Source organism: Diplotaxodon limnothrissa, linkage group LG23 (genome assembly GCF_057381915.1).
Source record: "Diplotaxodon limnothrissa isolate DT_005_m linkage group LG23, D_limnothrissa_male_GT1.1, whole genome shotgun sequence".
Taxonomy (NCBI): domain Eukaryota; kingdom Metazoa; phylum Chordata; class Actinopteri; order Cichliformes; family Cichlidae; genus Diplotaxodon; species Diplotaxodon limnothrissa.
In genome coordinates, this window is record NC_140617.1 from 8,310,955 (window position 1) to 8,332,578 (window position 21,624).

General features: G+C 38.6%; 2 protein-coding genes across 5 annotated transcripts in view; one reads left to right on the forward strand and one right to left on the reverse strand.

Annotated features, from left to right (window-relative positions):
* clocka (clock circadian regulator a) overlaps window positions 1–7,166 on the forward strand; it is a 28,307-nt gene extending 21,141 nt beyond the window's left edge. For 3 of the 4 annotated variants that reach the window (XM_085348925.1, XM_085348927.1, XM_085348926.1), the window contains exons 13-23: window positions 1,693–1,799; window positions 1,909–2,056; window positions 2,550–2,625; window positions 2,706–2,850; window positions 2,955–3,055; window positions 3,174–3,308; window positions 4,138–4,296; window positions 4,459–4,668; window positions 4,796–4,983; window positions 5,216–5,480; window positions 6,325–7,166. In XM_085348925.1, the coding sequence (XP_085205051.1) occupies window positions 1,693–1,799; window positions 1,909–2,056; window positions 2,550–2,625; window positions 2,706–2,850; window positions 2,955–3,055; window positions 3,174–3,308; window positions 4,138–4,296; window positions 4,459–4,668; window positions 4,796–4,983; window positions 5,216–5,480; window positions 6,325–6,537 (1,747 nt within the window). In that variant the 3' untranslated portion in view covers window positions 6,538–7,166. The remainder of the gene's footprint in view (window positions 1–1,692; window positions 1,800–1,908; window positions 2,057–2,549; window positions 2,626–2,705; window positions 2,851–2,954; window positions 3,056–3,173; window positions 3,309–4,137; window positions 4,297–4,458; window positions 4,669–4,795; window positions 4,984–5,215; window positions 5,481–6,324) is intronic. The other variant, XM_085348928.1, reaches the window with a different exon arrangement.
* Window positions 7,167–12,754: 5,588 nt separating this feature from the next.
* Window positions 12,755–18,906, reverse strand: tmem165 (transmembrane protein 165). Its single transcript, XM_085348011.1, has 6 exons — window positions 18,581–18,906; window positions 17,965–18,190; window positions 17,649–17,824; window positions 16,783–16,965; window positions 16,478–16,583; window positions 12,755–14,404 (listed from the first exon to the last, which is right to left on the reverse strand). The coding sequence occupies exons 1-6, from the start codon at window positions 18,731–18,733 to the stop codon at window positions 14,328–14,330; spliced, it is 921 nt and encodes a 306-aa protein (XP_085204137.1). The 5' UTR covers window positions 18,734–18,906; the 3' UTR covers window positions 12,755–14,327.
* Between the last annotated feature and the right edge of the window lie 2,718 nt (window positions 18,907–21,624).

Consider the following 21,624-nt stretch of genomic DNA (forward strand, 5'->3'; position numbering starts at 1 on the left):
ATCAGTATTAAGTGTTTAGTCAAACCTAACCTACTTGATTTGGTGTGAAAGTTGCTGACCTATATTTATAAAGAATGACCTTTTTTTTTTTTTTTTTTTTTTTTTTTAACCATGGTTACGGTATGTGACTGTGTGGCTTTTTTGTTAAATCAGAATTGTTGATTTTTGTGAGAGACCAAATCGAAAAAACTCGTGTTTTGTAACACTTCTGTCATTATTTATTACACAGCAGGCTTGCTTTTATGAAGGCTTGTGGTCAGGAAACATAATTATTATTATAAAAGAAGAGTGAGGTCAACCTGACCCGCTATCGGTCACCAGCATTTTTACTTTATTTCCCACGGGCCTTCGACGTGGTGCTGATGACTCGGGGTGATATCACGAACACTATCCAAAACCTGTCAGTCACTCTAACTTCACGATTGATATTTGTTTTTGTTGACTATCTACACAACTACATATTGTACAACATATTGTTTGTAAGCTCATGGATCTGGAATATTTATGTATATATTTTCTTACACAAATAGATGTTTGGGGGGGATAAGAGGATTTGAAAGTAAGCAAGCATTCACTTTTGTATGCCTCTGAAACCATGCACGTTTCAGTTGATATCCTAGGTTATGTTTCAGTGTAGCTAATTCTTTACCTTTATAAAAATAAAATGGAGTAACTTAATAATTTTATTATTTCAAAGATGTTTTTCATAATTAGTGCAGACATTCCTGAGTTTTGGCTGAAATCTCGTTTTGGTAGATCAGAGTGACCTTTGTCCAAAAAAAATGAGTACATTTTAATGAGTTCATCCTTAATTCAAAGTTAATATTTATCCCAGATGTGACGACATTCCCTCCAGGCATTCCTGATATATTACGTGAATGGGATAGACAACCCAAAAGATCCGTTCTGGCCACAGCTGTCTCCAGCATGGAAGAATAATAATAAAAATCCTAATCAGTGTCGAAATAATGCCTGCATAATGATGCAATAAACAGTGTGACGTGCAAATGTCATTCAGTTAAGGTTGAATGATAGAAGTCCAAGGTTAAGGTGTGTAAGATAAGAATAGTAGGTAGTTCAGAAGTCAGATAGCCTGAGGGCTGAAGCTCCTCCTTCAAGCTTACGCCACTTAATATGTTTAAAAAAAAAAAAGTGTGAACATGAACTCAGAACAACGGCGTCGCGTGTGTTTTCCTTGGGACAGGCCAAATGAAATGAACTACAGGTATAACTGTAACCAGTAGCTAATTTAGACACAGATGTAGTTGGCTCTCATAGTTACAAAAGCTCAATGATCTTATTCAGGGATTAAAAAAAAAAAAAAAAAGAAGCTTTATCAGCTTTATCAGTCTCATTAAACATTACAACAACAGCTCTTCTGGGCTGGTAGAAAGGTAAACTGTACACCTGAATACAGACATTTCATCCTGGTGAGTGGTGAGAGCTGGGAGTAGCAAATTATCCCAACTCTCAAAATGTTTAGGCATGCTACCCTGAACCATTTAGAAAGACACTTATTTTCCTTATGCTGTGAAAGCATCAGGTGAAGCTACATGCATACATACTCCTTTATTGCTTTATGTTGTCATTTAGGGGTAAATATGGCTGGATGTATGACTTAACGTAAGAACAAGACATTTCCTGATTGACTTCCAGTTAATCATTTCAATAACGTTTACTGTGTTTGTCCAGAGCTCCGCCCATCATAGGTTACCTCCCATTTGAGGTCCTGGGTACATCAGGATATGACTACTATCATGTAGATGACCTTGAGACACTAGCCAAGTGTCACGAACACTGTGAGTACACTTCTGTCAGCGATCACTGAAGCATGGTCAACTCCAGTTATCAACTTCCTCTCGAGCTTCCAAAGCAGAGCATTGAAATCTTCTCTTTGCTTCTGTGTAGTAATGCAATATGGGAAAGGAAAGTCCTGCTACTACAGATTCCTCACCAAAGGGCAGCAATGGATTTGGCTTCAGACCCATTACTACATTACTTATCACCAGTGGAACTCCAGGCCAGAGTTCATTGTCTGCACACACACGGTCGTAAGGTGCATGAAGATTTCCCTCTTGACCCTTTGATATGACATTGCTCACGAGCTAAAACATACAGTCCTCTGTAAAACCCTAGAGGTAGTATAATGACATGCTTTGCTTCCAGTGATGTGGTGTTTTTATTACTATGGAGTAGACAAAAGCTACTGGAAATATTTTTACATATTGAAATGTATAAGAGGCAGCCAAATGCGTGTGTGTATGTGTGTATATATATATATATATATATATATATATATATATATATATATATATATATATATATATATATATATATATATTAGTAGTATTACAATTGTATTAAACTTTATATTAAAAAAAAGTCATGATTTGTTAATTTTCCATATACTTCTGTTCAAACTTTGAAATCAGAAAGTCTGAACTTGAATTGTTTTAATTCAGGTGTATTCTGGTGATTTCCAGAGCCATAATTATGAAAGTTGTGTCCAACCCTAACTGTGTGTGTCATTAATTGTCTTTGCGCTGCAGTTATGCTGAAGTAAGAGCAGAACAGCGCAGAGAGCTGGGAATTGAAGAATCACCACCTCAAATCACCGCTGAGAAGGTCAGACCAACATGAGGTATGATTTGTAAAAATTAAAGAGTGGACAGCATAGTGACCTTGTGACAATGCATTGTTTGCAGCAATCCCAGGATTCAGGCTCTGAGTCCCAGCTCAACACTTTCAGCTTGAAAGAGGCCTTAGAGCGATTTGACCACAGTCGGACCCCATCGGCCTCGTCTCGCAGCTCACGTAAATCTTCCCACACGGCTGTGTCTGACCCAGCCTGTAAGTACAAGCATCTGTTCACTACTGAGCAAAGCTTGATGTATATTAACTATTTCTTTTTTTATTATTATTATCTGAGCATCATGTTTATATTTGCCCTTCAGCATCACAAATGAAGCTTCAGGGAGATAGGAGTACACCAGGTCGCCAGTCGGTCTCTGCTGTGGAGATGACATCACAACGGAGATCATCTATCAGCAGTCAGGTCAGTGGATGAACAAGCGCACACGCTCTGGTCTTAAATTTCACGATACCTGTATTCTGGGTCATGAGGGATTTCATTAGGACTTAGGACTTTTGTTTGGTGTCTTTAATTCCATCAGCAGTCGATGAGTTCCCAAAATACAGGACAGAACGTGGCGTCATCCATGGTTTCACAACAACAGCCGCAGCAGCCACAACAGCAGCAACAGCAACAACAACAGCAGCAACAGCAACAAGTTCCGACCAACAACCAAGTAAGATATTCACGTCATTTTTTTTTATTGTCTAATATTGCTGATTCTTAAGTATAACTAGCAGACAATGACTGCAGTGGACAGCGTTTTTTTGTTTGTTTGTTTGTTTTTTTTAATGCTCAGTTTCACTTCACTATAAAGAACTTCTTTATCCATCATGTCTTATGTCTTCTGTGTGGCACTTGATAAACTGAAGGTCCAACAGCACAATTATGAACAAGAGTAGCCTATGTGTCTGTTTGACACTGCCTTATGACATGGGACAGCCAATGAACATGGATCTGCAAAGCTCTGTATAGCTCCCACGCACTGACATGATGGGGCTGTTAACCCAGGAATGCCTATATTTATATATCTAAAACGTAGACGTAGTCCCTATGATGCCACCTATTGGTTTGTGGACTACTGTAGCCTGTAGTCTGACCGTCAGCATGTTGGATTTTTAAGTCTTTAAAAAATGTAGGTGAGTTAAATAAAAATATAGCCCCTGCACACAGTTGTCATGAACCGTCAGTTGGCTGTAGAGAACAAAGGAAAGTTTGCAGGCTGTAAATATGTTTATTTTTGCTTTAAAGCTGAGAATTTTATGGGTGTTCACAAATTCACTTGCTTTTATTGCCAACGTTAAGCAGATATTCTTGGAGCTGCAGTTTGAATTGGTTACATTTTTAAGCCAGTGGTCACTGTTGGTTAAAATGTGTTCTGTGGTCAGCATGCAAGAAGTTGTTTGTACTCAGAGAATGTGACCTGAGCCTTAACAATTTGTAAAATATACGTATGGAACATTTAAAATAAACTGCCATACTGTTATGTCTTTATTCTTTAACAGTCAATGGTCCAGTTCTCCAGCCAGTTAGAAGCCATGCAGCACCTGAAAGAGCAGCTGGAGCAGAGGACCAGAATGATCGAGGTCAACATTCAGCGGCAGCAGGATGAGCTGCGGCAGATCCAGGACGAGCTACAGAGGGTGCAGGGACAGAGTCTGCAGGTAGGACTGAAGAGCTGCGCACAAGTGTTGCAAATGAATGATTACATAGCCTAGTAAATATATGAAAGGTTTTCTTTTTAATTGTTTTATATTCAGCTTACATGATGGATGTGTTGCTGTTATAATTAGAGCTGGAGTTCGAATGTGTGATGTGTATCTCAGATGTTCCTGCAGAAAGGGCCTGGAGGACTAAATGTGAGCTCTGTACAGATGGCCCAGGGGAATGGTGGGCAGCAGGGGGGTACACTCAGCATGCAGGGCCAGGTGGTTTCTGCAGGATCTCTGCAAAACAGCATACAGCAACAACATGCTGTGCAGCCCCCATCCCAGCAGCAAACACTCCTACGGGAACAGAACACAGCACTCTCGCAGGTCAGACAGGCTAAACTGTTCTCATTTTGCCTCTCACTGACCCGCTGAATTCATAGCTTAGCTGTGTTGTTATAGATTTTTCCATCCAGCATGCTCGTGTCATAGACTCCGGTTCTGTTTATTTCAGCCTCAGAGGTCGTCGCACACAGTGCAGCCTCAACAGAATCCACTGCCTGCATCTCTCTACAACACGATGATGATCCCTCAGCAAAGTCCTGCTAACGTGGTTCAGATTGCCACAAGCCTGGCGCAGAATACTGGACCCAACACTCCTGCTGTGGCAACATTTGCACAGGACCGTTCGGCTCAGATTAGGTGTGAATCTTCACATAAATCTATTTGTTATATTTCTTCATAATGAAAATGTTATTAAGTAGTGCTCGAGTTCATTGATGGCACCCTCTGTGGTGCATAATACTTCAATTTAATGTAGTACTAATTTAGGTACAGTGCACTTTTATAGTGAAAAAAGGTCATATATATTGACCTTATGTCAATTTGGGTTAATTAGACTTATCAGACCTGACTAACTTCCTGAACCTTACAGGTTTCCTGCAGGCCCCCAGCTGCTCACCAAGCTAGTGACAGGGCAGATGACATGTGGGGCAGTTATGGTCCCCACAACCATGTTTATGGGTCAAGTGGTGACGGCCTTTGCACCGCAGCAGGGCCAGACGCAGACAATTAGCATTTCCCAACAGGCTCCGCAGCAGCAACAGCAACAGGAGCAACAGATTCAACCGCAGTCTCAGGTCACAGCCATGCAGCAAGGGCAAGCTCCACTGACCCAGCAGCAAACACAGTTCCTACAGGTAACACTGACACAGTAACCACTTATCAGGTGAAGTTTTACTGTATGAAGTTGGCTCGCATACAGGCAGCTTGCTGTTTACGTGATTTAAAATATCCTAATGAATTTTATTTTATATAAATTGAAAATTCTTTGTATGCTCAAAGAACTTGACACAGGAGATGGAGTTGAATGTGAATATTTTTTTTCAGATCTGTTGACAGACGAGGACATTTTCAAAATGTGATTTTGATTAAAATACAATGTTGAAAGATGCAGCTTAGTTTAGATGAATTCCTGTTGACAACAACGATGTTTCAGTTCCATATCACTACTCACTGTTCAATCGGACTCTAACCACAACAAGAGGATGGTGGATGACAAATTAGATCTAGAAATTAAAGTTTAACTTAATGCCACAAGTTACTATTTTTTTTAATATAATTAATATACGAGGAGGAACTGATATGCTTTGACTGATGGCCTCCAAAAGCCTGTTTTTTTTTGGTCGCACTACAATCATAAGGCTAAGTATGGTGAGACATAGCGGTCCAGATCTTTTGCTTGTTGTAGTCTATTACATTTCAATAATCTGTAATCTCTAAATAATGGTCTGCTTCAGATACTTTTAAATGGTTAGAAATCCTCTGGTTTAGCCAAGGGACCACCCTGAATAGAGCATGAAGAACGCAGCATGCGCACTCATGTCTCAGTGTCTGTGTATTGTTCAGCCATTACACAGACACTGATTTGCCTGCCTTTCTTGCTTTACAGTGAATCAGCAGAGTCCTAGTTACTGCAGCTTTAAGTTACATCTTGGCTCGTTAGGCTGTGCCGACTAAGCTAATGTAACTTTTTCACTTAAGGCTCCTCGACTCCTTCATGGAAACCAGTCCACCCAGCTGATCCTGCAGGCAGCGTTCCCTTTGCAGCAGCAGGGTACCTTCACTGCAGCAGCCCAACAGCAGCAGCAACAGCATCAAACACAGCAGAAGCAGTTACAACAAAAGCAGCAACAGCAGCTGGCTCCTCACAGAGCAGATAGTTTGTCTGACCGCTCAGCGACACAGCCGCAGTAACTAGCCCAAGCCTATCAGAAGTGCAGTTAACCAAACTCAGGTGTGGTTGATGGGAGTGTAAAGTGCAGTTCTGCTGAAAGTGCACCACTGAAACCTCAGAGGATGAGAAGTGGACACTCTGTTGCTCTGCTTCTCTCACGCGAATCTTGTGCTGTTTGCACTTCACTCCTGAGCCCAGAGTACACCAGAGAACCCGGGATGGGGCTTGCTGTGGCAGCAGGTTTGGCTGTGGAATGAAGCCTTCCCTCCAAGAAAACAGGGCCATACAAGGCCTGCAAAAGACTCCCCCTTACGCCTCCCCTTGTGCCGTGTGTGTCTGTGTTTGGGTGTGTGTGTGTGTGCAGGCGCGCATGTGTGCTCTAGTCACCCTCACAGGATTATTTCACAGTTCTCCCGTCAGTGCGGTGGAGAGCTTCACTTCGAGGACGTCCTACAAAACAACCAATTGTTTGTTTTGTATGTTTTTCTTGTAAAACTAATTATGGGTCAGAAAATATTTTTAAGAATGTGGTGTAGATTGAACTTTGACTGTACAGAATATCATGTGTAATATATACTGTAAATATACTGAAGAATAACTAATATTTTATATGATGCATGAAATGAAATGCATAGTCTGTTATTTGCAGCTTTGAATATGCTTTTTTTCTAATACTCAGAAAAAAAGACCTGAAAATGCTTAGTGGCTGATATTTTCACAGACTTCCTTTCTCCTAGGGGATGTTTGTTTGTGTGTCTGCATCAGACAGTGCCGATGCTGTTTGTTGTGTCACAGTTTGTTTAATCCTTGACCCCTATTTTCACACAACTTCACAAAATTATCGACAGAATGATAGAAAAATACTTTAGTTTTTTTAAAGATGTGCTCAAGCACTTAAGACTTGAAATCAATGTGTGAGATTTGTGAATAGAATGGAGGCAACATTAAGCTCTGCTAACATTATCCTTCATATCATCATTTCTTAATTTTTAGAACTTGAGATCCCTCCATTTCACAGCCATCCATATCGCCTGTGTTGGCACCCAAGGATGCTTTATTTCACCTGTAAACATTTATACTTTTAGATGTATGTAAATATAAAATACTAACCCATTAAATACTTTAGTAAGAGACATGATCTAGTTTTAAGGCATCTAACTGTTTTAGCTGGGCACGCAGAACAAAAAGCATCCACTCTCTCTAGGACTTTCTGGGAGACACCAGTCATCCTGTCAACCCGATACAAAGATCCCATCCTATTCCATTATACCCTTCTCTGAGCTCTGTGGATTATCGGGAGAAGCCAGTTGCTCTGCTTTTTGTAGCTGTGCTGAGTGGTCTGAGATTGTCTTGTGAGAACTGCAGTAACGTTATTTGGCCCCTTGATGGCAGTGACATGGATATATTATGGCTTTTTACATTTAGAAAACAAACGTATGAGTTACATTTGGGATTTCATTTGCAACCTCTCTTCCGCAGACGAGGTGCTGAGCCAGTTCTACCATTGTGCCTTTTGAGAACCAGCACACATTTTGGCAGAGAATCTAATATCATGAAGTGTTCCCAGTAGAAGTAGGTGTTGTTTCTGTGGGAGGAAAATTGAGGCTGTATCTGACAGTGTCTTGGTGTAGACACTTATGTCACTTTGGGTCCCAATTTAAGGGGGCCTTTTTTTCTTTTTTTTTTGTAAAACGGTGGAAAAACATGTGAACCCAGCTCTACATCATGCACTGGTACCACCAAACCGTTGCTTTTCAGCTCCTTAACACTTGATGGTATTCAGCAGCTGGATGCTAACATCGTCTGCTGATTGATGCTTTGCAGGTAATATTTATTTTTCTAAACTGCAGTTATGGATCGTAAAACATTCAGAGTGAGGACAATGCAAAGCCAGTAATACTCTTTAGGTTCAGAACTGCAAGCACTTAAATATAAGCAGTCATGTGAGCAACTGTCATTGTAATAACACTGATTAAAGCTGCCTTAAGTTTAAAAAAAAAAAAGAAGATTTTTCAGGACACACTTATATAATATTAGGCCAAATCCAGCAGTACCGGGAAGACGTTTTAATTACCCATTAAATATTTGACAAAAGCTAAAAAGAACCTTGGAGTTCTACAGTCACAATGGAAAGTTGGGGTAAGCCAGACTTTTAGTACACTCACCATAATTTGTATCACTGAGCTAAAGATGGCATTGAGGGGATCAGTGTTACTGTAGACGGAGACCATCACCAGGATCCCCAGCAGACTCAGCCCTACATGTTCTGGCTTAGTAGGCTTGCTTTGCAGCCTCCTCACCATCTGATCTAATGCACTGCCAGATGGTATGAAGCTGACAGTCCAACCTCCTCTTCATCTGTGTGAAATGATGGGCTGAGCTCAACACATGGCCACAAAGTCAGTCTTTGACATCTGCTACAAGATATCTTGTAAAACCGTGCACTCTTATATCATCTTCCCAGTATTAGAGTGTAGTGTTCACAAAGGGGAAACCCTACCCGATAGCATACGTTTATTTAGAAAGTCAGTTTTGTTCTAGGCCACCTTGAATCCAGCCATTTTCAGAAGACTGAGTCAGTTGTACAGAGTGCTTCAAAGCACTGAAAAGTGAACATTTTATTCCACTGTTCCCAGTTTGTGCAGTACAGCATAGAAAACCCAAGCAAGCATCGAGTGTCAATAGAAAGCGCCTCTACTCTTATTTACTGTTTATTGCTCGAGGATAGAGGAGCCTATCATGATTTGGCACAAGCAGCAGCTTTTCTTAAAGGTTGATGCTGCTCAGGTTGGATTAGGCTGGGAGGAAAATCAACTGTCACATCAACAGCTACAGTTTCTACCACGATAATACCTCTGGGCACTTATGATTCTTCAGTCTAACTAGGCTGTTAATGTCTGAAAGTTCATTATTCAAAACTTCAAATACATTTGGCCTTTTTTCTTTGAATTATTTCTGTGACTTATCATTTATCATTGGCCACATGTAACTACCATTTTCATTAACCTTCATACTGCAGATGGGACCAGATGAAGAATATAGATTTGTATATTTGTCTTGACTTGGAGAAACAATGCTTCAAAGTATCTTCCTTATCTCACAAATCACCTTTTTTTTTTTTTTAAACTTAAAATGATAACGGAACAATAATTTTACAAGATTTATCTATCTGATTTAGTAAGTTCCCTAAATTACTGTCAAGTACAGAAAAGAGTGAAAGCGAACGTACAGAATGCACCTTTATGATCCCAGATCCCACAAATGATGACAGAACCATTCTGAGTTAATTATTCAATCTCTTTCTTCAGGACAACTCTAAATAAATAATAAAATCCAAATCCGGGACATTAAACTATTAGACATTCTCGCTTGCTATCTCACCAGCCTCCTGTCAGTGCAAAAGAAAAAAACAAAGCAAAAAGCGCTTGTATAAACTGCCTCCTTGTTTTTAAAACCCACAAATTACATTTTCATTGAATCTCCAATACCTGCTTGCTCCACTGTGATGATTCTGTGCTGCATAAATTGGATTATAATTGGACCTCGTAGTCCTAATTTTCCACATGGCATTTCTCTCCCTCCTCCTTTAAAATCAGTGATCATACTACAACAGATCAGTGTTTGAGTAAGACAACCGCTATCTCCTGTTACGAATTTCTGTAGAGTGGACCTCGTCCTGTGCTGCATGCAAGCAGCACATGCCTACAAGAATGTATTCAGTGTCATTAACGTGGGGACTTCATTTTTCATGAGGAGGCGTATGCCTGTGGGAGGCTTTGCACATTGTAAGATAGGAAATACAGTAAATAAGAGAACTTAATTATTTTTCTATGTGTGGTATAAACTTTATGGAACACTATATATATATATATATATATATATATATATATATATATATATATATATATATATATATATATATATATATATATATATATATATATATATATATATATATATATATAAGAAATCAAATAATCTAACTTTTAATGTGCAAAAAAGACAATAATAGAGGTTTGATAAACATTTGAAGGATTTAAACTAACTGTGACATAGACACAAAGACCCCAGAAAGTGCTGGTTAACACTTGGAATCAAATTAAAAGTGTGTGTGTATGTATGTGTATATATATATTACACACACACATACTTTTATGTATATTTCTTTTCAGTCTTTATTCAGTGTTTATACTGAGTCTTTCCCTGCCAATTAAGCAATAGTGATTTAAAAAAAAAAAAAAAACCCCACAATGACCAATTTATATATATATATATATATATATATGTATAAGGGCAACTTGGGCTTTTAAAGTTATCTGTGGGTCACTGGCAAGTCTCAAAAACAAGTGGGGGAAATGTTGTCCAGGGAAACCTCAGGACACAAACCCTAAATCAAAGAACACAGTGAATTATGTTCAGTGTTGTGTAGTTCTGATGAAACTCGGTGTTCTCTCTCTCTCTCTCTGCTTTCAGTTCATATTTTTGTGGCTTTTTTTTGGTGGTTTGGCTCAAGTAATTAACTGCTGCAATGCGCTCAATAGCAAAAAACAACATTAAATCTTTCATGACTACATCCCACACAATGTGGTCACACCCTGATTGATGACGGGAGCAGGACTTTTGAACTCCTGTAATGACGTCAGTAGTTCAGGTTTGACCAGAAGATCCAACTTCTGATTTAACTTTGGTAACACATCTGAGTATGAATTGAAATCTTTGGTTACATTTGAGATAAAAAATACACCCTTTGTAAAGAGTTTTAAGTCATGTCTTTTTGAGTTGTTAATTAACCTCTCTCACTACATTATAGGCAAGTCTGATCACGTGGTTCTAGAAAAATGTGCAGATATGAATTAATATATTTAATCGTTATGTGAAGCTGAAAAACACATATGCATGGATTGTTTACTTCAAGCAGAATATTTGAGTTACAAATTGGCAAAACTAATATCTAACTCTAAAACAATCAACTCAATTCAGAGCAGTTAATCTCTTAATCATCAATAAATGCATCTATTACAACTTTATAACCACATAATAGAACCTATTCCAGTTTTCTTTCTAAAAAGCTTTAAGAGTTTGTAGTGAATGCTAAGGCTTCCAGTTTGTTCTTCTATGAAGCACAACTGGGAAATGTTGCACTAAGCATCCACTACTGACACCTGCTGTTTGTTATTAGGTTAAACACCTCAGCTCAACTTTAATTACTGATTATATCCAACATTTAGAAATTGTACACATTAGCATTTTATTGCACTCCAGTGTTATAAAGACACTTAAAGATGACCTATTGTGCTGATTTCCAGCTTCATTGTTTTTTGGTAAATTCTTTAACAACATTACCGTAGCTTTGCATGACTCAAAGTTCAAAATAATCCGTTTACATTTCATACTGGATGTTGGTGCAACCCCTCAGTACATCCACTGTCTGAAACCACTCATTGTAGCGCTCATCCCTCTGCTTTTCTGATTTGCTGCCCTTAGCAATCAAAGTTTGAACAGCGTGAGATGTGACGTGTTAAGAATGATTAATACTTATTCTCACTGACGACATAAAGGCATGAAAACTTGTTTCAACCACTGAAAAAAAATTTTTTTTTTGCCATCCATAAATCATTAAGTTGGTATATGTATGTTTATTTCAAAGGGACAATGCATATTAATTAACATGAGCACTAAAATTAATCTTGTAAATAGCCAGATGGATTAATTTTCATCTGTAGTCCCTGCCAGGTTGATGGCATATTAAATGAATCAACAAAACCAAACCCCAAAGTTTGACTTATGGATGTCATTTTTCCACCCATGCAGTGTCTGAAATAAACTTCCATATACAGAGCAAAGTGGAAAAAATACTCTAAAATGAGCTTTAGTCACTGTATCAGTAAATAGATGACAGTAATATGATGAAAAGTATAATGGGTATCCTTTAAGGTGACTTGCATTAATTTCTTGAGCCAAATTATTCATGGACCTCAACATAACCCTTATGAGGCAAATATGTCAATCTTTTGCTCCCCTTGGATTCAAAAATAAATCTGTGTGAATCATCTTTGGTGCTGTTCCTATAATTGACTCTGTATTCCTCCTCACCACTCAACTCAAACACGGCACTAAATGTTAGTTTAGAAATCAGACAACACATGAAACTTTTATTGATTTTTTTTTTTTTTTTTAAAGACTTATAGGCATTTCAAAGAACCTGTATTACAAACAGAAGTAGTTCACAGCCTGTCAAATATTGACAACACAGCTTTAGCCTATTCACTTAAAAAAATATTTCCATTGCTTGTACAGTAATATCATCCACCCTTTGTCAATACATATGCCTAGAAAGGAAAAAGAAAAGGAAGCTAAATAAATACGTACCATTTAAAAATGAAGGGTGAAATTTAGGTCTAAATTAAGTTAGGTCGAGCTGTCACCGCAGATCCAACACACCTAAGAGAAGTGGCTTCTACTGCAAGTCTTGTGTAGGATAAATAATTTTTGTACCTGATGTAGTCCTCTTTACAATCTGTCTCAGTAACTGAGGTTCATGCTGGAAATGGCTTTAATCGCAGAGGAAGACTGAACCTGTCAGGGTGACTCCTGGCCCTTTCTTCAACCTAATCCCACGCCTTGTTCACCGTTACCGTCTGATACCATTATGAGTAAATACGATTATCATTTCTGAAGAGGTTCACGTGAACTGTAGATAAACCCAGGATGCTGACATTCAAATACAGGTAAGTAGAGGTATTCTAGTGGTTCAGGTCTCTGTAAAGGACTGCTCTTATGTGAAACTAGAGGGGAAAAAAAATCTTGTATTTACAAAAGAAAAAAAAGTGTAAGTCAGATCACAGAAACTGTTGCTATAAATGTGCAGCTGGTTCTGGTTTTGGTGTTTTTCCCTCTGAAGTAAACAAGCTCTGTGACAATCCGCAGAACACCAGACGGGGATATGCTCTACAGCTGTCCCACATCTGACATGTAGCAGCAGTAAATAGTACTCGAGACATGCTCACACCGTTGGAAGTAATCTGTGTGGTAACCACAGGGGAGCTATCTGGATAGTGTGATGTTAGCTGTGCCATTTGCACACTGGTCCAATCTGACAGAGAATCTGAATGCACTGTCACATGCACCTCTGTAAGGTGTGCGTTTATAAAAACGAAGAAGCTAATAACAGATAGTGGAAACAACAGTAACACCAGCCTCAACTGCTGTACTTGGGAGGAAACTGGCAGCTCATATTCTGCCAAAAGTCACCTGACAGCAAAGGGGCTCATTCTTAACATTTAAAATAGACATTAAAAACGGAAAAGATTTTTTAAATGGACTAAGTTCCTTTGCTGAGATATTACTATGAGGAAAGTTGGCTTCAGTTTCTGAGCCACCTGTAGAACGTTATAGGGCAGCAATCTGCAACAATCTAGTTTTCTCTCACACACCGTGTGAAAAGAATACAAGTTTTAAAGAGTGTGACAAAGTCCTCCCTCCTTTCTAAGCTCGCACCTGTTAATCAGGCCTCTGTGATTCAGTCTTTCCTTCACTAGACGAGGTGAAGATGAAACACACCTTGTAAGCAGTCAACAAACACATTTCCCATGAGGTTTGGATGCCACCTACAGGTTGTTAATTAACCTCTGAGAAATCCAACTGATTCACAGATCACAAAGGAACAGAGACGTTCAAGGAAAGGAAGACAGGACTCCAACTCTTTGTTGAGTCCTTTAGACTAAGAGGGTCGAAACTAAAATGCATCTACAGCAACTTGATCAAATGTTACGAGTATTTACAGAGTGAACCTGAAAGTCTTTTCTCCAATTTAAGGTCCAGTTTCTGGTGTGATGAACAGGGCAGACAAGGCAAATGCCAGAAAAACAATTCCTCCAATGATTGTAACTACAGAAACAAAACAAGAAAACAAATGTCAGTTAAGCAAAGATTTTCAGTTTAAACAAGGCAGATTTATTTGACGCTAAACTGGTTTCTTTATTTTTTTGATCTTTTAAATCTGATATAGCTATATGAACAAACTACTGAATCTTTCTGTGAAGCCCCATCATGGGTCATCTTGAGGTTTTTGTAGCAAATGTGAATTTACCAGTAATTTTCATGATGGTAAAACCAAATGATTACAGCATTGCATCACTAGGAAGGACTCCCAGGAGTCTCAGCATTCCTGCGAGGGAAGTTAGGGGAGGGCAAATGGTCCAATATCGTCACAGACCATGTCAAGAAAATTTTAAATGAATCATATTAGGTGGAGGCAGCAGACTGAAGTCTTAGAAATAGGAGTGTCAATGGTGCAGAATCCAAACTAAAAGTGACTTTGAAATAGGTCTGCAAATAAGGATTCATTTAGTAATTAAGTATTCTATTGATTAGTCCATCGATTAACTGAGCAATCAGATAAGAACTTATTAATGAGCAATAATAAATATTCAAAAGAGGGGGAAACCCCCCCGCAACAGTTCTTTCAAAATATACTGCTCGTGGGTTTCCATTTTATATAACGGCATCTGTCAAAAAACACCTAAACCCTTTAATTAGTAATATTTTATCTTCTGGATGAGGTAGGTTTCATGTGTATGTGTTTGTCTGCATCTGTGTGTCTGCATGTTTGAGTGTGTTAGTGAATGAATGGGGTTGTATCTGTAAGCCTTTAAAGGACCATGCGTTGGCTGAAGTTTGTCCTATGCTATTATGAAAAATTTTCGTGCTGCTGAAAACAAGACGTTATGATGGTGCAGATGTTAATAATGACATGTTAATAATAAGTCAGTGTCTGACTTAACAGCCACAGGTCAGCAAACTTTATATATATATTTTAAAATATTAACATGTGTATTCATATTTAATTTCACTTTAAATCTGAAAGACAAATTTGTGAAAGCCTTGAAATATTGTCTAAACACCCCATGCCCTCCTTTAGACTCCCTCCTGCTTGTTTCAGGAATCATTATGATACAAAATGGGACGGTTTTCGTCAGGCTTCAGCCGGCTGCCTAATTTTAAACATGGTATCAGGCCAAGTTAACAGCTCATTTGGATATTTTAATGCAACTTCTGTAGCTTTACTATAGATTTTCACTGTATAAAACAAAAGCTTGGAGTTCATTGATTGGATGGTTTGATGAAGACTCCCATTAGCTTTTTCCCAGTAAAGGTTTTAATGGTGACCACAAGAACAGCGCTGCTGTTTTGGACACTAGAAAAACGTTTTCTTTCACTCTAACTGAGGTCACCATCTCAGTAACGACTCCCCCTCTTTGCTCTTCACCGTGCGTGTAGACAGACTCCATGTTAAACATCATCATCATCACTGCTGCTGTTGTGTTATTATACTCTTGTTGAAAAACATGGGCCTAATACTGACATATTTTATTCACATGCCTGCTCCTAGATACGTTTCTAATGAAAGTGTTAGTGGTGAAACGCTCATGTTTACATGGAGATGACTGAGCGCCACACAGCCGTGTGTTAAACAAAGGAGAAAATTTGTGTCGAAGATTTTCTTTAAATCGTCTGGTTATTTGAATTATTCAATGAGTCATTACAGCTCTACTTTGAAAGTTTTTACTTTACTTTTTATTTTTAGACTGCACTCTACAAATACCTACTTGATTTTTTAAAAATAAAAATGCATTTCAATCATTGTAAAACGTGGGCTGTAAATTGTGTGTGTACCATTTTTGGGCAAAATAACAATTAGTTTAACAGTAGATCGCTGTTTTCTCTCTCTGTTTGTTTTTAAATCTGATCCACCTAATCCATCAAACCTTAACAGGATTGTCTACAAATATTTTGATAATTATTGTGTGTAAACAGAGCTGCCTCCAGAGGAATTCTCCCAGGAGAATAGGAACCCACTTCTCCTACCCGTCTTTTTTTTTTTTTTTTTTTTAATTAAAAATAAATAAATAAATAAATAATTTTTTATTTTATTTTATTACACAATTTAGGCCATCTTACCTGTTCTAACCGATATCTTCTGGGCAATCATTCTCCCTCCTATCACAGCCAGACCTGTGCACAGACAGTGTCCAATGGTGCCGCCCACTGCGACTCCAAATGGATCCTAAGAATAAAAAACAAAAACAGTTTATATACCATATTTTTTTTTTTTTACTCTTTTCTTAAATATTACCAGTGTATTAATACAGCAGCAACTAAAAGAAACAAACAGCCAATCAAAGTGAAAATGTATGGCCTCTATTTATTGTAAAATATATTACAAAGCATTAAACAGCAGCTGTCTAACAGTGAAAGTCACAAACCTCCCGGGCAGCTAGAATAATTGTAGTTAGCTGCGATCGGTCCCCCCACTCTGCGAGGAAAGTGAGAGTGAGGGATTGGATGAAGATGGGTGAGATGAAGCTGTGCCACTTTCCCTGAGGAACAGCAGTCCCTGTTCCAGCCTCCACATCTGCAGTCCCATTAGCGAGCTTAGTCCGCTGGAGCTGCACAGACAACAAGGCATGAGGTTTGAAAGACAACCCAATAGAGTACTTTCACGGCTCAGTACCTGCAAGAGGCAGGGTTCACTTACAAGGGTGCTATACTTTGATCAAAATTTTGTCATGAGGTCCTCTGTGGATGGTCCAACTATATTCCTTATAACGGATTTGTTTTGATCAAGAGGATGTAGATTTATGTCCTCTACAAGTACACCTTAGAATGCAGATCTGCACGGGAATATAATTAAGCTTGACTTTGTATGACAAACTGTCACTATTGCTAAGAGGTTCAATCAGCCATCTGTTTTTTAAATTTTTTTTTATTTAGTCTACAGTACAGCACTTCGATTACAGCTCATAATGGTGCCATTCAATAAGACAGCCTCAGGCAACTTTAAAGTGTCCATGTGCTCATATAGCCTGATGATAAGATCAGAATTTCCACACAACAAAAACTCACATCAGCAGCAGCAAAATGTAACTAGGTCTTCTGGGTGATTAAGTAATATGAGCCATTTGCGAATCGCTAATTACTAAGCAAAATGGTGTCAGCAGTTAGTAACTGGACCCACTCAGGAGGCGTTTCTATTACTGAATATGTAAATTATGTATGTGGACTGGAGTTGTACTACTGGACATTAAAAAAATGTTGTTTTTCTAGATAGTTTATAATCAAGTTAACTTGCCTCTTCGTCCTTCTTCTTGATCTCTGCCTGCACCTCCTCCAGCTCCTCCTGACCTTCATCTGGACTCATTTTTAGCCCCTCTCTAAGCATGCGAATACCGAAGATGGCAAACAGAGCAGTGGATACATAGTATGTGTAGATTCTTGGGATGATGGTAGTGGCATAGCCAAACAGTACTATGATGTGGGAAAGAAAAAACAACAACAACACGTATTTGTTATTTCTCAGGATCTGATCGAAGGGTAATGCCAAAAAAACAAAACAAAACAAACAAAAAAAAAAAAACAGTCAAGGCCAAATCCAAAGTTTTACAAACCAGAAAGACAAGTCATGAATCCTAAGGCCAGCATAGCCCCGGCCAGCACGGTGAGGCGGTTGTAGCGCATGGCCATGATAGCAGCGATGAAAAAGGTCTTGTCTCCCAACTCAGAGACAATGATGACAGATAAAGAGGCAGCAAAGGCATGAATGAAGCCCAGGTTCCCTTTGGTGGAGACATCTTCAGAAACCACTGGGCCCGGTGGCTGGGGACTGGAGACTTTCTGCAAAGGAAATGCACACAGTGACTGTCAGCTGAGTTACACACAGTTTGTAATAAAAATCAGTATGAGGTATTCAAGTTTGCCCTTGTTGGCTGTAACACTTCGGCCACAATGTTTAAATAGGTAAACAAAACTGGCGGGGACATGACGACCTTCTCGTCGTGACACCCAAATGACTGTCACCTTAACTTTAAAGCAATTTCTTCACGATTAAAAAATTCAAGTGTAACTTTGTCCACTTCTGCTAACGTTACACCCGGAACTCTGCGAGACGTATCAGTTAGCACGAGCTCGGCTAGCCCGGGGCGCGAGGAAGAAGCGCGTCAAAGACCGCTTCCTATACATGACGATAAAACACTTAATTAGTGACAATGAAGCAAAACCTTTCACCTCTTGTGGGGGCTGTTCCGGGACAGCTTTTTGCTCCTCTTGAATAGCAGTAACACCGACCGACAAAAACAAAAACACGGCGGTGAGCGGAAACAAGACACACATCACATTTCTGCTAGCCCCACCATCTCTTCTGCCAGCCGCGCGAGGCATTATTACTTCTTCCGAAACACCGACACGACTCGATTTGCGCGCTAATTTCTCTCCCTCGTATCACTGCATGTTATCTGCAACAAAACCGTATAACTCCATATTTAGTAACCTATACAATTTGAGGTAACACACGTCACGATCAGAGAGACCGACCGGGCCAACTCAACTCATGGGGGAAGTAGAACCGTGCTGCCGCAAAGAGGAGCAACGCAGACAGATGATTGGACGTTCAAATGAATGACGTGGTTTGTAAGCTGACGCACACAGCGAAGTGCTCAGTGAATGGACAATCTCATTGTCGATCATGCTATTTAAATATAGTTTCATTGTTTTCTTTCAATAGTTTTGCATTGAAAAAAAAAACTTGAAAAAGGACCTTCTGTTTATTAGTTACAAATTTTCTCTTTATATATTTTTATGTAACATTACTATTCTAATCCTAACAATAATGAGTGTTTGCCCCTCTAAATATCAGCCCATTTACTTTAAAAATATATTATTATTAGTAATAATATTATTTACTTTGAGCAGAAAATTTGCTTGGCAAATAATAAATTTGGGATAAGCAGAATAAACATTAAATAAAATTAAAGCGACTTTGAGGTCGCTGAGATTCCAACTCATCTGAGTTTTTAGTAGATGATGCTATGTTATCAATTTGAAAGTCCTATGTCGCCTTAACATTCACAAACTTTGGTGTCCAGCACGCCCGCCTGCCCAGTGGAATGAGGACAGTACTCCATCAGCCTTTTATAGGGATAAAAAGGAAATAAAGAACGTGACCAGAGGTGGCAAAAGCACAGATATTCTTTACTTAAATAGAAGTACTTATTAAAAGTCTTTACTCAAGTTAAAGTAAATACAACTTAACCTTGTTATATTATTGTGATATTAAAATAATATTAGTACATACAAATACAAACTTTATTTCAGTCCAAATTGTAATTCTAATAAAGTTACTCAGCTTTAATCAGTTAAGTAGAACAAGAGCAGAGAAAAAGATATATTTTTTATGTTCTTCTATGTTCTGTTGCCTACATTGTAGAGAGGGACTTTGCCTCAAAAAAGGAAAATGAGTAGGAAGAGGTTAAAATTGAATTTGGCAGGTGGGAGAACTGGAAGGATCCATCACAGCACAGCAAACTAGCCTGTTTATACAACATTAACCTGCAGCTTATTTTCATACAACCATTAGATAAGTTATTCTACCTCAGCTTCTTTTCCAGCAGGTTTCACAATATGAAAAACACAATGTCAAATGTACAGTGCCCAATATCTGATGTAGAAACATAAGAACTTACATTTCCAGTTCATAAATATCCCACTAAGCAGTCCTTGCCTTTACATATAACCTTTGTCCTCTCGTGTTCTTATGTTTCTCCATCTCTGAGTGAAGTTTGCTCTCTTACTTTTCTCTCCCCGTGAAATACAGCAGCACACAAACAGTTTGTGAGTTTGCTGATGTTTGTTAAGCTGACAGAAATGCTGCATTTGAAATTACCTGCCACAATATTACTCCCTTCATGCTCCTCGCTACTCTTTAGTAGTGCAAGCAATAAGTAATGCAATTTCATCCCCTGACTTTGGCGTAAGGTTTTGCCTCTTTCTTCTCTTTTTACCTGGTGATTAAGACACGAGTATGAATGTTTGAAGGTTAAAATAATAACTCTCCGCTGTGTAAGTAGTAGAAAATAGGGATATTTGTTTAATATTTGTTTTGTATGCGGTACTGAATCCGATACATATCTGATGTTTTAGAAAGCGACTGCTGTTTGAACGGTCATGTCGCATTAAATCCGTCTTTTACGACACTGACACAAGACAGACGCCAATTATTAGCGCCCAAGAAGACATCGCGAACGCTTTCGGGCCATCCAGTGTAGATGTTAGTGAACCTGTTGGGAAGACGGCGCTGGAGAAACGTAAACATTTTATTTGTACTGTATAATCTGCAGATTCTGACAGAAATTTCCAACTATCATTTGAAGAACCGCTCCTCTCTAAAAACAGAAATAAGGATCATTATTAGGCCAGTTGTAAATAACACAATAACGTTACAACTTAAAGCAAAATTGGGAAACGTAAAGTCCGAAACAAGTCTTTATATTAAGGGCCATCAGTCAAACAATACTGTTTGATCTGGGTCTAAACAGAGCGCGTTGTGTGTGACGTCTTCTTTTGTGCACGCGGGCCGCTTTGAGGGTTCACACTAGAGCGCGTTTTCTGTCACATTTTATTTGTAGTGTGAACAAGCAGACAAAACAATCGGATTTGATCAAAAAAATCGGAATTGAGCATTAAGACCTGCAGTGTGAACGTAGTAAGTGGAGTTCTTGTGAATGAATCAGGGGCAATTTGTGGTTCAGTATCTAAAGGATAATGAATACATCATGCAAACTAGTGTACCTGGGGATTGAACCACCACACCCCTGATTGGTTTATGACTTGATTTCCCTCCTGAAAGTAACGTCCCCATGTTTGTGCCTCTTTAAACAACAATACCGTAATACTTTTTGTTGAATAAAGTTTCTTTATTCATTACAACATGTCCATGTCATGTTACTTTTCGTTTTAAAGTAAAACTCCTTGTCGTTCCGGTATTAATACAATACATTCTGTTTTGCTATAAAAGAAAAATATTCAACACCACAGTGTTTTGCAGGTTTCTTTTTCACATAAACATTTAGAGATTACAATACCAGTTATAACTCGAGAGGTTGGCATACTGTAAAAGGAAGAAAAAGATTTTTAAGTACTTAATCGTAAGAAAAACAAGTTCTTAATGTAATGAACAAATGAATTCCAGCAATGTTCCTCACAGTGTCTTCACATCAGTCGGAGAAAGTTCTCACCTCTAGAGTCTTCTGCCAGAAATCAAACACAGTGTTGGC

Excerpts from the sequence above, each read along its gene's own strand:
- tmem165 (XM_085348011.1), bottom strand. The coding sequence starts at position 18,733 with ATGCCTCGCGCGGCTGGCAGAAGAGATGGTGGGGCTAGCAGAAATGTG. Across the intron at positions 17,825-17,964 it reads ATTCATGACTTGTCTTTCTG|TACTGTTTGGCTATGCCACT; the intron begins GTTTGTAAAACT and ends CCCACATCATAG. Across the intron at positions 14,405-16,477 it reads GAAGATATCGGTTAGAACAG|TTACAATCATTGGAGGAATT; the intron begins GTAAGATGGCCT and ends TTGTTTCTGTAG.